The sequence below is a fragment of the Mobula birostris genome, chromosome 9, assembly GCF_030028105.1.
Source record: "Mobula birostris isolate sMobBir1 chromosome 9, sMobBir1.hap1, whole genome shotgun sequence".
Classification (NCBI taxonomy): domain Eukaryota; kingdom Metazoa; phylum Chordata; class Chondrichthyes; order Myliobatiformes; family Myliobatidae; genus Mobula; species Mobula birostris.
This window is the reverse complement of record NC_092378.1, coordinates 104,919,214-104,933,713: the sequence shown is the minus strand read 5'-3', so window position 1 is coordinate 104,933,713 and position 14,500 is coordinate 104,919,214. Positions and strand designations below refer to the sequence as shown.

The 14,500-nt window shown below is 43.9% G+C and overlaps 1 protein-coding gene across 1 annotated transcript in view; it reads left to right on the top strand.

The window, feature by feature from the left end:
* Window positions 1-14,500, top strand: part of llgl1 (LLGL scribble cell polarity complex component 1) — a 97,578-nt gene that overhangs the window by 74,206 nt on the left and 8,872 nt on the right. The window contains exons 17-20 of the mRNA XM_072268535.1: window positions 2,492-2,608; window positions 7,707-7,873; window positions 9,306-9,570; window positions 10,263-10,389. Of these exons, the coding sequence (XP_072124636.1) occupies window positions 2,492-2,608; window positions 7,707-7,873; window positions 9,306-9,570; window positions 10,263-10,389 (676 nt within the window). The remainder of the gene's footprint in view (window positions 1-2,491; window positions 2,609-7,706; window positions 7,874-9,305; window positions 9,571-10,262; window positions 10,390-14,500) is intronic.

Here is a 14,500-nt window from a genome sequence, read left to right as displayed (position 1 = left end):
TTGCTGTGGTGATGGGTTTGGTATAAAGTGGGAATAGGTAAGAACCAAGTTCCTTGTCATTCTGAGGAAGGGTCACTGGAACATGGATTAGTCTTTCCATAGATGCTGAGTTCTTTCAGTATTTGTTTTGTTTAGGTTTCCAGTGGTTTTCCATTACTATTCAAAAGTTAACTTACCCTGGGCTGTCTTCAGTGGGGATGTCAGCATCCCAGTACTGAGTTGACACTTTACTAATCTTCACAGAAACAATCCCTTTGCCCTTTAGTTTGTAGATGAGTGATAGAATCTGGGAGGTGATGATAGGCCAATGTTGAGCAGTCAACCGACCTGCCAACCTGCATGGGTTTGTGATGCAGAAGGAAACCAGAGTACCCTGAACAAAGCTTCACGATCACAAGGCAAATATGCAAACCCCACACAGCACTGGAAGTCAGCATTGAACCCGAGTCACTGGAGCTGTAAGGCTGTACACCGACCCTCCCAAATTGTCCTACCAACCTACAGCTCCCATTTCCAAGTGGCTGAAAGTCATTGTTAGTGAAGAGCTGGACTGGGATCCTCATTTTCTGCTTTTATCCTGGGACCTAGGCTTAATGGTGAGATCTTTGCCATCACCGCACATGATACAAGAAACGACTGAAAGCACTGGATACTGCGAAGACTATGGGCCCAGACAAAATCCTGGCAATAATCCTGAAGACTCTTGCTCCAGAACTTGCTGTACCAGTACCCAAGCTGTTCCAGTACAGCTACAACACCCGCATCTACCCAGCAATGTGGAACATTGCCCAGGTATATCCTGTACACAAGAAACAGGACAAGTCCAACCCAACTAATCACTGCCCTATCAGCCTACTCACAATCATCAAAGTAATGGAAGGGGTCATCAACAGTGCTATCATGCAGCACCTACTCGGCAATACCCTACTTGTGGCTGCCCAGTTTTGGTTCTATTAAGACCACTCAGCTCCTGACCTCATCACCTCCCTGGTCCAAACATGGACCAAAGAGCGAAGTACCTGAGGTGAGGTGAGAGTGATGGCCCTTGATATCAAGGCAGCATTTGACCGAGTATGGCATCAAGGTGCCCTAGCTAAAATGGAGTCAATGGGAATTAGGTGGAAAACCCTCCGCTGGTTGGAATCTCACCTGACACAAAGGAAGATGCTTGTGGTTGGAGGTCAATCATCTCATCCTCAGAACAGCACTACAAGAATTCACCAGGGTAGTGTCTTCAGACCAACCACCTTCAGCTGCTTCATCAATGATCGACCTTGTGTCATAAGGTCTGGATTGGGGATGTTCCCAGATGACTGCACAATGTTCTGCATCATTCGTGACCCCTCAGATAGTGAAGTAGTTCATACCCAAATGCAGCAGGACCTGGACAATATCCAGGCTTGGGCTGACATGTGACAGGTAACATTTGAGCCACGTAAGTGCCAGTCAATGACCATCTCCAACAAGAGAGGCTCAAATCATCATCCCTTGACATTCAGTGGCATCACAATCACTGAACCCCTACTGTCAGCCCTGGGGATTACCTTTGACAGGAAACTGAACTGGTCCAGCTATATAAACACCATGGCTACCTGAGCTGGTCAAAGGCTAGGAATCCTGTGGTGTGTAACTCACCTCCTGACTCCCCAAAGTCTGTCCACCGTCTACAAGGCTCAGGTCAGGAGTGTAATGGAATATTCACCACTCACCTGGATGAATGCAGCCTCATTAACACTCAAGAAGCTTGACACCATCCAGTACAAGGCAGCCCACTTGATTGGTACCCCTTCCACAAGCATCCAATCCCTCCACCATTGACGAACAGTTGCGGCAGTGTGCACTATCTACAAGATGCACTGCAACAACACACCAAAGTTCCCAAGGCAGCACCTTCCAGATCCACGACCACTACCATCCAGAAGATGAGAACAGCAGATACCTGGGAGCACCACCACTTGGAAATCCCCGTCCAAGTCACTCACCATCCTGACTTGGAAACATATCGCCATTTTTTTCATTGTTGCTGTGTCAAGATCATGCAGTTTCCTCCCTAACAGCACAGAGTGTACCTGCACCTCAGACTGCAGCTCGTCACCACCTTCTCAAGAGCACTGGGGATGGACAACAAACGCTGGCTTAGCTGGCAACGCCTACGTCCCGTAATGAAATTTTAAAAAATCATCGGGGAAAATAAGAGTGGCTGGAAACCCATTTTTGAGTTTTGATGCTTTTTTCAAATACCAAATGGTTATTACTGAAATGTCACATTGAATAATTTCAAACCAAATGTAGTTAGCTCTGTTTTTTGTTATTGGCATTAATTATGTGTTGTTGCATGTAACCTTTGATGAGAGCCAGATAGTCTGACGTTGGTGATGCTCTGCTCATGTACATGATGAGTACCACTTTATTCCACAGTAGCTTTACTGCCTAGACAGTGGTCACATTGCAGACACTGCTCTTACGTCAGTGTAACCTCTTCATTTTGCAGCCACGCACCATGGCCCTACATTGTGGGCAGGAACAAATGCTGGGTCTGTTTACGCATATGCACTGGAGGTTCCATCCAGGGAGAAGTGGACAGAGAGGTCCACGGAGGCTGTACTGGGTAAGACTGGGTAACACTACACTGTTCCTCCTCTGTTGGTCATTCAGTTTGGGTCCTGGTGCTGCTAGCTCACTGACATTTACTATTGAATCGTCTCCCATTTGAGGCACTCTTCCAGACCATAACTTGTCTTTTTCTAAGAAATAAAAGGTTTTCCCCATGACTCTTTATTCTTTTTCCAACCTTGGCTCCGTTCTCCTGCCACTCTTTTATTTCCTTTTCTGAAAATAAACCAATAGAAATTATTCATGGTTTTTCAATGTTTTTATTGAAATGTTTAAATTTCTCTGCTTTAATGAAGAAAATGCTACAGTTCTCATAACTCTGAACTCTCTATAGGGAATGCATACCACTTACAGAACACTGGCTGTAAGTCAATGGAGTACTCACACTGGCAAAGCTAAACACACCCAGTTTGAAGTCCCACAGCCCCAAATGGAACATACTTCAAACCCCAAAACTAATAACATTCCCATCTCTCAGCAGTCTCTCTTGGCTGACTGCAAACATTACTAATGCAACCTGTTAACTGATCTAAATGAAATTCAGACCTTTAACTTTTCAAGAAAAACCTGGTTATCCTCAGTTACCGGAGGAAAGGCCAGGAGAGATCTGGTCAAGTGTTTCACAAGTGGCCCAAAAGCAATATTCCAAATTATGACACTGGCCATCCAAGTTAAACTATCATTCAAGTCCACAACTCCTATATCTATTTCTGGTAGTTTCACAGCCGTTCATTCTGTCTCACTTGAAGTGGCTGAATATTGCTAATTTTGATATTGAGTTGTAAAACTTGCCTAGTCGTACTAATATATCCATATAACCGAAGTCCCTCAAACGAGGAATTCTGCAGATGCTGGAAATTCAAGCAACACACATCAAAGTTGCTGGTGAACGCAGCAGGCCAGGCAGTATCTCTAGGAAGAGGTACAGTTGACGTTTCGGGCCGAGACCCTTCGTCAGGACTAACTGAAGGAAGAGCTAGTAAGAGATTTGAAAGTGGGAGGGGGAGGGAAGATCCAAAATGATAGAAGACAGGAGGGGGAGGGATGGAGCCAAGAGCTGGACAGGTGATTGGCAAAAGGGATATGAGAGGATCGTGGGACAGGAGGCCCAGGGAGAAGGAAAAGGGGGAGGGGGGGAACCCAGAGGATGGGCAAGGGGTATAGTCAGAGGGACAGAGGGAGAAAAAAGAGAGAGAGAATGTGTGTGTGTATATAAATAAATAACGGATGGGGTATGAGGGGGAGGTGAGGCATTAGCGGAAGTTAGAGAAATCAGTGTTCATGCCATCAGCTTGGAGGCTACCCAGATGGAATATAATGTGTTCTTCCTCCAACCTGAGTGTGGCTTCATCTTTACAATAGAGGAGACCATGGATAGACATATCAGAATGGGAATGGGATGTGGAATTAAAATGTGTGACATATCAGAATAGGAATGGATTTTAATTCACACATTATGACAACTCAAGCACGGTTAAATGCTTTTATTAGTAAGAATATAATTTGCTTTTTAAAAGTATTTACAAATGGTTACTATGAACGTTAATATAAACGATGCCAAGTCATTGAAAGACCCTTGATAAATTCTTCATTTCTTCACTGAAGTTGCTCACAGTGTGTCCTTTCAGTCTTTAAATTTTGTTCTTCACAGAGGCATCTGGTAAAGCCTCCTCACCACTTTCGTCACCTTGACTCGATGCACATAACGTCGGAGAAGCTCACCAGCTGCTGCTTTTCAAAGTAAACACTCTCCAATGAATTGGGTAGTGGATTTTGAGTGGAGTGGTACTGTTCAGTATCTGTACGATCATATCTCAGAACCTGCAATCCATCCTCGACACAGGTGTATGGGCTGCCATTCTCTATTCCCAAAAATTGATGAAGGTCTGGGAGGACACAGATTATCTTCTGCACCATCATGAACACCAACCAACCTGGAACTCTCATGGTGTTGATTTCTAGCACTCAGGAGTGATATTGCTGAGTCTGACTGCAGAAACTGGAGTTGTTGCTGCTATTTATTGGGGGAAGATAAATTGTGTGACATAGTTACACATCAACAATGGTTGACAACTAGATGAATCAAATGTCTAAATATGGGCAGATATAATGTTAATGTCCTAATATGATGAAGCCATCATTACAACGACCATATTTGAGCACGGTGTTTATCTTCCCCCAATAAATAGCAGCAACAACTCCAGTTTCTGCAGTCAGACTCAGCAATATCACTCCTGAGTGCTAGAAATCAACACCATGAGAGTTCCAGGTTGGTTGGTGTTCATGATGGTGCAGAAGATAATCTGTGTTCTCCCAGACCTTCATCAATTTTTGGGAATAGAGAATGGCAGCCCATACACCTGTGTCGAGGATGGATCGCAGGTTCTGAGATATGATCGTACAGGTACTGAACAGTACCACTCCACTCAAAATCCACTACCCAATTCATTGGAGAGTGTTTACCTTGAAAAGCAGCAGCTGGTGAGCTTCTCCGACATTATGTGCATCGAGTCAAGGTGACGAGAGTGGTGAAGAGGCTTTACCAGATGCCTCTGTGAAGAACAAAATTTAAAGACTGAAAGGACACACTGTGAGCAACATCAGTGAAGAAATGAAGAATTTATCAAGTGCCTTGCAATGACTTGGCATCGTTTATATTAACATTCATAGTAACCATTTGTAAATACTTTTAAAAAGGAAGTTATATTCTTACTAATAAAAGCATTTAACCATGCTTGAGTTGTCGTGATGTGTGAATTAAAATCCATTCCCATTCTGATATGTCACACATTTTAATTCCACATCCCATTCCCATTCTGATATGTCTATCCATGGTCTCCTCTACTGTAAAGATGAAGCCACACTCAGGTTGGAGGAACAGCACCTTATATTCCGTCTGGGTGGCCTCCAACCTGATGGCATGAACATTGACTTCTCTAACTTCCAGCTAATGCCCCGCCTCCCCCATCCCCATCTGTATTTATTTATTTATATACACACATTTTCTCCCCCTCCCCCTCCCCCCCCTCTCCCTATACCCCTTGCACATCCTCTGGGTTTTTCCCCCCCTCCCCCTTTTCCTTTTCCCTGGGCCTCCTGTTCCATGATCCTCTCGTATCCCTTTTGCCAATCACCCGTCCAGCTCTTGGCTCCATCCCTCCCCCTCCTGTCTTCTCCTATCATTTTGGATCTCCCCCTCCCCCTCTCACTTTCAAATCTCTTACTGTCTCTTGTTTCAGTTAGTCCTGACGAAGGGTCTCGGCCTGAAACATCGACTGTACCTCTTCCTAGAGATGCTACCCAGCCTGCTGCGTTCATCAGCAACTTTGACGTGTGTTAACCAAAGTTCCTCATCTGGTTCTATTCTATTAACTCTTCTCTACATCTATTCCATGGCTTGGACATTTATGTTGAAATGTATAACATCCAGAACTGGCTGTTATAATCCATTTTTCCCTTGTCAGAGGGTTAAAGGTTTAGTGTAACCTCTGCATTTTTTTTTATTTTATTGAGATACAGCAATAGGCCCTTCCAGCTCTTCGTTCTGCAACGCCCAGTAACCCTCAATTTAACCCTAGCCTAATCATTTGGCAATTTATAATGACCAATAAACCTACCAACTGTACATCTTAGGTCTGTGGGAGGAAACCAGAGCCACCATAGGAAATCTGCAGAGTCACAGGGAGAATATACAAACTCCTTACAGACAGCAGTGGGAATTGAACCCAGGTGTTAACCACTATGCTACCGTGACACCCTCTGTGGCTGTCTGTATCCTTTATCAGGAACTTCCTCATCTTGTCCTGTCACCATCTAAGTCTTGTAAACATGCACCCACAGTTTTTTCCTGTACTCAAACTTTCCTACCAAATTATAACATTTGTACTTCTCAGCATTGGGGTTCATTGTGTAGTTTGTTATCTGTGCTACCGGACCTTTACTATGAGTTGTAACTTTGCTGAAGTTTGTGGTACTTTATCTAAAGCCTTTTGTATGTCCACATGAATTACACTACCTTTATTTTCAGATAATTTGCAGTAAAATTCCTTTATATCGTCTTGACATCTGTGAATAACAGTGCCTTACATTTTCAAAAAGCTCAATCTAGCTAATTGAATAATTTGTCTCTCACGTGTGTGGTGAAAATTTTCATTTCTTCCCTAGTACATTCTAAATCTCATTGGTTAATTACAATGTGAGGACTTGGTTAGTAAATTATGATTCATTCTCTTTCTTCCACCCCCCCCCCCCCCACAAGTAGTGGTGATATCCTGTAAGAATTGTTAAGTGTTGTGGGGCGTGAGCTTTAGGTGGGGTTTTGTCTCATCCAAGCATTATGATAGAAAGGCAATGCAGTGAGCAGAGACATGACAGGTTCTCCCCTTGCCAATTGCAGTTTTGATGGCAACAGAGGCTGCTTTGAGATCAAGGAGCTGAAAGATGCTGACAAGGTTAGGTAGCGTGCAGTTGTATTCATTTCTCAAGTAATATTTAGAATTGGGTGTGAGAGTAGATGAGGAAATGGGGAAGAATACAGCGATTTAAAAACCATAATTTGTGCAAAGGAACTTGTAAATCATATGAGCAAAGGGACCAGTCCTCTATCTGAGCAATACACCTAGGGAATTTTCATTTCTTCAGCCATTTCAAATTCAAACTTTTATTTTCTTTGAGCAATGATGCCATGAAAGCGTGGGAAGTCGATTTGCACCCTGCCCACTTGTTATTTTACCTGCATATCTTTTAAAAGAAATTTTGATAGGGTAGGTGTGAGGAAATTGTTCCCTTCAATGTGCAGCAAGTGCACTTGACACTAACAGTTTAACTCAACCTTGAGTGACTTTGTACAGAGTGGTAAGGATATGAAACCTGTTGTCATAGGGAGCAGATAAAACCAAGCATCAATACATTGTAGAGAAGGGCTAAGACAACACAGAAAGGAGTGAGATTGGTGGAGGCTTGTGTGAGGACTAAATACCAGCTCTGACCGGTCTGTAAAGTGTAGGTTCCATCTTGTACCATGCATTCACCTGGATTATATTGTTTCTTTGGGTCACCGAAATGGAGTTTTTTTTTTCATGTTCACTTTTAAGGTAAAGAAATTCAGCTGATGCACCGAGCCCCTGTGGTGTCGATTGCGGTCTTGGATGGGCGAGGAAACCCACTCCCTGAACCACTTGAAGTATCTCGCGATCTGGCCAAAGCCCCAGAGATGCAGGGCAGCCATTCTGTGCTGATCATCTCGGAGGAACAGTTCAAGGTAACTAGTTGGAGCAGCTCAGAAACTGAGTGCAGAGTACGCTGTAAAGGGGTGGCATGGTCGTGGAGCAATTGGCATTACACTATTATAGAGCTAGCAAACAGGGTTCAAATCCTGCTGCTGTCTGTACATTCTCCCCGTGATTGCATGGGTTTCCTCCGGGTGCTCTGGGTTGCTCCGGGTTGCTCCCATAGCCCAAGACCTACTAGATTAATTGGTCGTTGTAAATTGTCCTGTGGTTTAGATTTAGGTTAAATTGGTGGGTTGCTGGTGGCCGGCTCACTGGGCCGGAAGGGCCTGTTCCTAACTGTATCTCCAAATAAAGAAATCAATGAAAATGGGTGGCCCCACAGGGAAGTGATCGTCGCCAGGATTAACCTCCTCCAGGTCTGAAAGAAGTATTGGTGCACGGTTGTGAATTGTACTTTTAAAATTTTGAAATGAAAATGAATGATTTTCCATATGATTAGCTGGTAGAATATCTGGGTGTTTTGGAACAAGAAACTGAGAGATCAGTGTATATCAGGGAGGTAAATTGTGATCCAGTGGGAACTACTGGGCTTGCATTTATAATGTGGAAAAAGTAGTGTAGCTATTGCACAATATTTCCAGTGTTTTCCCTCATTCTCAGTTGTTCAAATACTTTCCTATCACCTTTTATTTTCTATCCATGAGACTTTGTGTAATCTAAAATGCATTTGTTCTGTTCAAATTCCCACCTAATCCTGTTTACCTGTCTGATATACAGAGTCTCCTCATTTGGCAAAGCCTTGAGTTATGAAAATTTTGGTCCATTCTGCTGAGATATCTCCATGCTCCTTACCCACCATACCCTCCAGATTTGCTTCACCTCACTGGTGCACTTGTGTTCATGGGTTCTGTTGCTGTTGGCTTTAAAATGTGAAGTTCTTTGCACTCATCCACCTTTTGGAGATGCATAATGTCACCTCTTGTGAGTGAAAACTAGTACTGAGTGCACCTAGCTTGGAGTCTGAGCTCTCTGAGACTGGGTCAGCAGGAACTAGGATTAATTTCTAGTCCTTGACTTGACCATGTGATAGCTGTTTATCTTAGTTTGGTTACATTCCAATATCAGAAGGCAAGAAATTAGCAATTTTACAAAACATTCAGTTCTGAACTATCCCGAGTTGTTACTTTATTTGTTGATCTTGGGCAGGGCATGCTTGTGTAAAACAGCTAGAGTTCCTTTTCTACTCTCATCTGGCCAGAAGTACTTCTGTGTGGGATTGACTAAAGATGGAATCTTGATTTTTGTTAACTAGCCACACAAAATCTTGCATCTGGCACACAAATAACCTTACTTGTGTGAGGTAATATTTCAGAGCAGTGCTCCACCTTCACTCTTAGTCATTGAGTGGGAGTTCTGTGATCCTTTGCACCATAATCTCACTAAAACATTCATTGTGTGTAGGTGTTCACGCTGCCGAGGGTGAGTGCAAAGACAAAATTCAAGCTGACTGCCCACGAAGGCTCCAGAGTAAGGAAACTGGGCTTGATGAATTTCCCCAGTGCTGTGTCGGATGAATATTCGGAGAACTGCCTGGTGTGTTTAACAAACCTGGGAGACATTCACATCTTCACCATCCCTGGACTCCGGCCTCAGATCCGCTACGACTGCATAAGGAAAGAAGACATCAGTGGCATAGCTTCATGTGTCTTCACGAGGACAGGCCAGGGTAAATTGCACGCAAAGTGATATGAATATGTTCAAAGCAATTTGTGGTACAGTACTCACTCGTGTTCTCCTGGGCTGTTTTCTCACTTTTTCTTTAATCTTTCCTGTGCTGGTCAGTGTGCTTGGCTGCTCTCTGGTGCTGACATTCAGGAGAGTCAATGTTGCAATGTTCAGTTGTGTACCCAGTCGCTGTGACTCTGCTATTCAAATGTGGAGCATTGACATGCTTTTAATACAAAGTTGTCCCCTGTCCCCCTTTTAATAGAGATTGTATACCCTATAATCTTAAAGCACATTCTGTTTTGTCTGGCTCTTTTGAAGGAGCCTACACATTAGACCCACCTCCCTCTGCTATCTTTAATTCTGTGTTGTATTTTAATTTCAAGATGCTCCAGTTGGTTTGAAACTAATTTGTTCGCGATATGTTTTATCAGTTCAGGATGATGTAATGTGCAGTTGATGGGTCTGTTTGAGAACTGTACTCTCATTTAACATGTTAAATGCAAGCTTGTTGTGAAGAGGTAGGGAGACTGGGTGACCCTTGAAATATTTATCTCATCTTCGAGTGAAATAATGCAACATTTCTGTAAAGAACTTTTGGGTTACAAGCCTTTGAGTTGGAACTTTAGGACCATTGATATTCCAGGACATTACTGCCATGTGATATAAATTGTGTTTTCTTTCTTCTTTTAGGCTTTTATTTGATATCACCATCTGAATTTGAGCGATTCTCTCTGTCTACCAGAAACATAACTGAACCACGTTGTGTGGTGGCATGGGAAAGTGCAAGAGAGCCCCTGAGCCCTGTCTCTAGTTTATGGTAAGTTTTTTAAAATCACAATATGGCAATTTCACAGTAAAGTGAGTGGAAATATTTTTGAGGTGGAGCCAGACAGAGGGGAGAACTTGGCATGTAGCCATTCCCCTCAGTAACAAGTGTGCCACTTTGATACTTTTTTTTGGGGGGGGGGGTAAGGGATGAGGGCTGACCTCCCAGGGGAAACCCGCAGTGATCTTGTCTCTGGCACGTGGCCTGGCTCTGTGGCTCAGAAGGAAAGGGGAGAAGAGGAGCGTGGTGGTGATAGGGGATTCAGACAGGAAATTGTGAATGTGAAAGAGGCTCTTGGATGATATGTTGCCTCCCAGGTGCCAGGGTTGGGGACATCTGAAATAGTCCACAGCATTAAGGGGGAGGGTGAGCAGCCAGACGTGGTACATATTGGTACCAACGTCATTGCTGCAAAAGCAGGTTGTCAAGAACTGTGCAATGCTGCCTATGGCGCAACCCCCCGCCCCCCCCCCCCCCCCCCCAGGACAGGAATGGGCTGGTGTGGCTGAAGGGTATATTGGTGTAGGGGGCGGGGTTTCAGATTTGTGGGTCCTTGGGACAGTATGACCTATCCAAAAGAGATGGGTTACACCTGAACTTGAAGAACCAATGTTTGCTGGAGCTGGTGGGGAAATGGGAGCAAGTGTGATAGACTGGATGATAGAGCGGTTAGTGTAAAGGTGGATGCAATGTGTAAAAAGTGAGGAAAGATGGGCAGTGGATAGGGCATACATGCAGTCAGTTGGATGGGTTGAAATGAGAAGCATCAGGAACAGGTGATGAACTCAAGTACATGGAACTACAACGTGAGCATTAGAGAAACTTGGCTGTTACACGGGGTGGGGTGCTTGGTGGGGTTTGGATGTTTTAGAAGGGGCAAGGAGGTAAGAGGTGGGGTGGTATTGCTAATCAGGGACACTATCACAGTTTAAGAAGGAGAACGTTATGGAGGTATTGTCTTCTGAATCAGTGTGGGTGGAAGTCGGAAGGAGGAAGGAAGCAATCACTCTGAGTGCTGCCCCCGCCCCTGCCCCCATAACAGGGACACTGAGGAGCAGATCATCGGGTAGTTTTTGGGAAGGTTCAAAAATAACCAAGTTTTAACTGTTACTTTAACTGTTTCCTTTATACTATTTGGCACCTCATTATTTTGAGGGTTAGATGATTCAGAATTGTTAAGATTCCTGAGACAATATGTGGACAGGTCAACTAGAAAAGAGGCCTTGTATTGGATCTTGTACTAGATAATGAACCTGGCAGATCTCTCGGAGACAGTAAGCGCAACTCCCTGACCTTTAGAACAGCCTTGTGCAAGGATAGGAGCAGATGGTATGGGAAGTATTTAATTGGGGGAGGGCTGATTATACTATTAGGCAGGAACTTGAGAGCATAAACTGGGAACAGATGTTCTGAGGGAAATGCAGTGAATTGTAGAGGTTTTTTTTGGGAGCATTTGCATGGGGTTCTGGAACAATTTCCTCACTGAGTGAGGCAAAAGGTGAAATAATGACAAGAATTGTTGGAACATTTAGTCATGAAGAAGGAAACGTACTGGAAGTTTAGGAAGGAAAGATAAGACAGGGCTCTTAGGAGTTGCAAGGTAGCTGAGGAAGAGCTTGAGAAGGGACTTGAGAAAGTGAGAAGGGGATGTGAGAAGACCTTGGTGAGTAGGTTAAGAAAAACCCCAGGCACACTCTAGGTAGGGGAAGAACAGGAGGGTGACTGGTCGGACCAATCATGGATAAAGGAGGAAACATGTAGTTGGAGGAGGTCCTTAATGAATACTTTGCTTCAGTATTGATCAGTGAAAGGTGATGTGAGGTCAGCATAGAACATGAAGTTTCAACTTTGAAAAGCGTTGCTAGGTGAGTCCCTGGAGTCACAGGTTACTGTGGAAAGCAAAAGAAGAGATTACTGTGCAGCTGATGATCACGCCCACACTGGCCACAGGTGTAGTACCAGGAGACCAGAGGTGGGAAGTTTTATTCCTTTGATCAAGAAAGGTAATGGGCATAATCCTGGGAATTGTAGACCAGTGAGTCTTGCATCAGTGGGTAAACTGCAGGAGAGAATTCTTAGACAGAATTTATGAGCATTTGGAGAAGCACCGTCTGATTAGGGTTAGACAGCATGACTTTGTGAGAGGTAGGTCATACCTCAAGTGTCTGACTCTTTTTGAGGAAATAAGAAAACATTGAAGGTAGAGCAGTGGATGTGGTGGGTATGGATTTCAGTAAAATATTCAGCAAGGATCTCCATGGTAGACTTATTTGGAAAGTCAAGAGATGTGGGATCTAGACAAACTTGGCTATGTGGATACAATAATGGCTTGCCCATAGAAGGTAGAGGGTGGTAGTAAATGGGGAGTATTCTGCCTGGAAGTCAGTGACCAGTGTTGTGATGGGAGATTATAACTTTCCTAATATTGATTGGCATCTCCTTAGCGCAAGGGGTTTAGATGTTGTGGAGTTTTAGGTGTGTTCAGGAAGATTTCTAGAGCCAACTAGAGGAGAGGCTGTACTTGATCTGGTATTGGGAAATAAACCTGGTTAGGTGTCAGATCTCAGTGGGAGAGCATTTTTGAGGTAATGACCACGACTGTATCTCTTTCACCATAGTGCTGGAGAGGAATAGGAGTGGACAATTTGGGAAAACCATTTAATTGGAGTAGGGGGAAATATGATGCTATTAGGCAGGAAATTGGGAGCAGATTTTTTTGGGGAAATGCATGGCAGAAATATGACAAATGTTCAGGGAACATTTGAATGGAGCTCTGCATAGGTATGTTCCATTGAGGCAGGGAAAGGATGGTCGAGTTAAAGAACCATGGTGTACAAAGTATGTAGAAAATCTAGTTAAGAAGAAAAGCTTACAAAAGGTTCAAGAAACTAGGTACTGTGAGAGCTCTAGAAAATTACAAGGTCGCTAAGAATGGAATTAGGAGAGCCAGAAGGGGCCATGAGAAGGCCTTGGTGAGCAGGATTAAGGAAAACCCCAAGGCATTCTACAAATATGTGAAGACCAAGAGGATGAGCCGTGTGAGAATAGGGCCAATCAGGTGCAATAGTGGAAACGTGTGCATGGAGATGGGGAGGTAGCGGAGGTATTTAATGAATACTTTGCTTCAGTATTCACCAGGGAAAAAGACCTTGGCAATTGTAGGGATGACTTACAGCGGACTGACACACCTGAGCATATAGACATTAAGAAAGAGGATGTGCTGGAGCTTTTGAAAAGCATTAAGTTATATAAGTCACTGGGACCAGATGAGATATACCCCAGGCTACTGTGGGAAGCGAGGGAAGAGATTGCTGAACCTCTTGCAATGATCTTTGCGTCATCAGGAGGGACAAAAGAAGTACTGGAAGATTAGAGGGTTGCAAATGTTGTTCTTTTGTTCAAGAAAGGGAGTAGAGACAACCCAGGAAGTTGTAGACTAGTGAGTCTGACTTCAGTGGTGGGCAAGTTTTTCGAGAAGATCTTGAGAGGCAGGATTTATGAGCATTTGGAAAGACATAGTCTGATTAGAGATGGTCAGCATGGCTTTGTCAAGGGCAGGTCGTGTCTTATGAGCCTGATTGAAGGTAGAACAGTGTATCTAGTGTATATGGATTTCAGCAAGGCAATTGATGAGGTTCCCCATGCAAGGCTCCTTCAGAGAGTGAGGAGGCATGGGATCCAAGGAGACCTTGCTTTGTGGATCCAGAATTGGCTTGCCCACAGAAGGCAAAGAGTGGTTTTAGTTGTTTAGTATTCTGCATGGAGGTTGGTGACCAGTGGTGTTCTGCGGGGATCTGTTCTGGGACCCCTTCTGTTTGTGATTCTGTTATATAAATGACCTGGATGAGGAAATAGAAGGGTGGGTTAGTAAGTTTGCTGATGACAAAAGTTGGGGATGTTGTGGATAGTCTGGAGGGTTGTCAGAGTTTACAGCGGGGCATCGGTAGGATGTAGAACTGGGCTGAGAAGTGGTGGATGAACTTCAAACTTGATCTATCAAAATGAACTTCTTCACACTTGTCTAGGTTGAAGACAGAATATGATATAAATGATAAGAATCTTAGCAGTGTGGAGGATTTGAGAAATCTTGGGATCCGTGTCC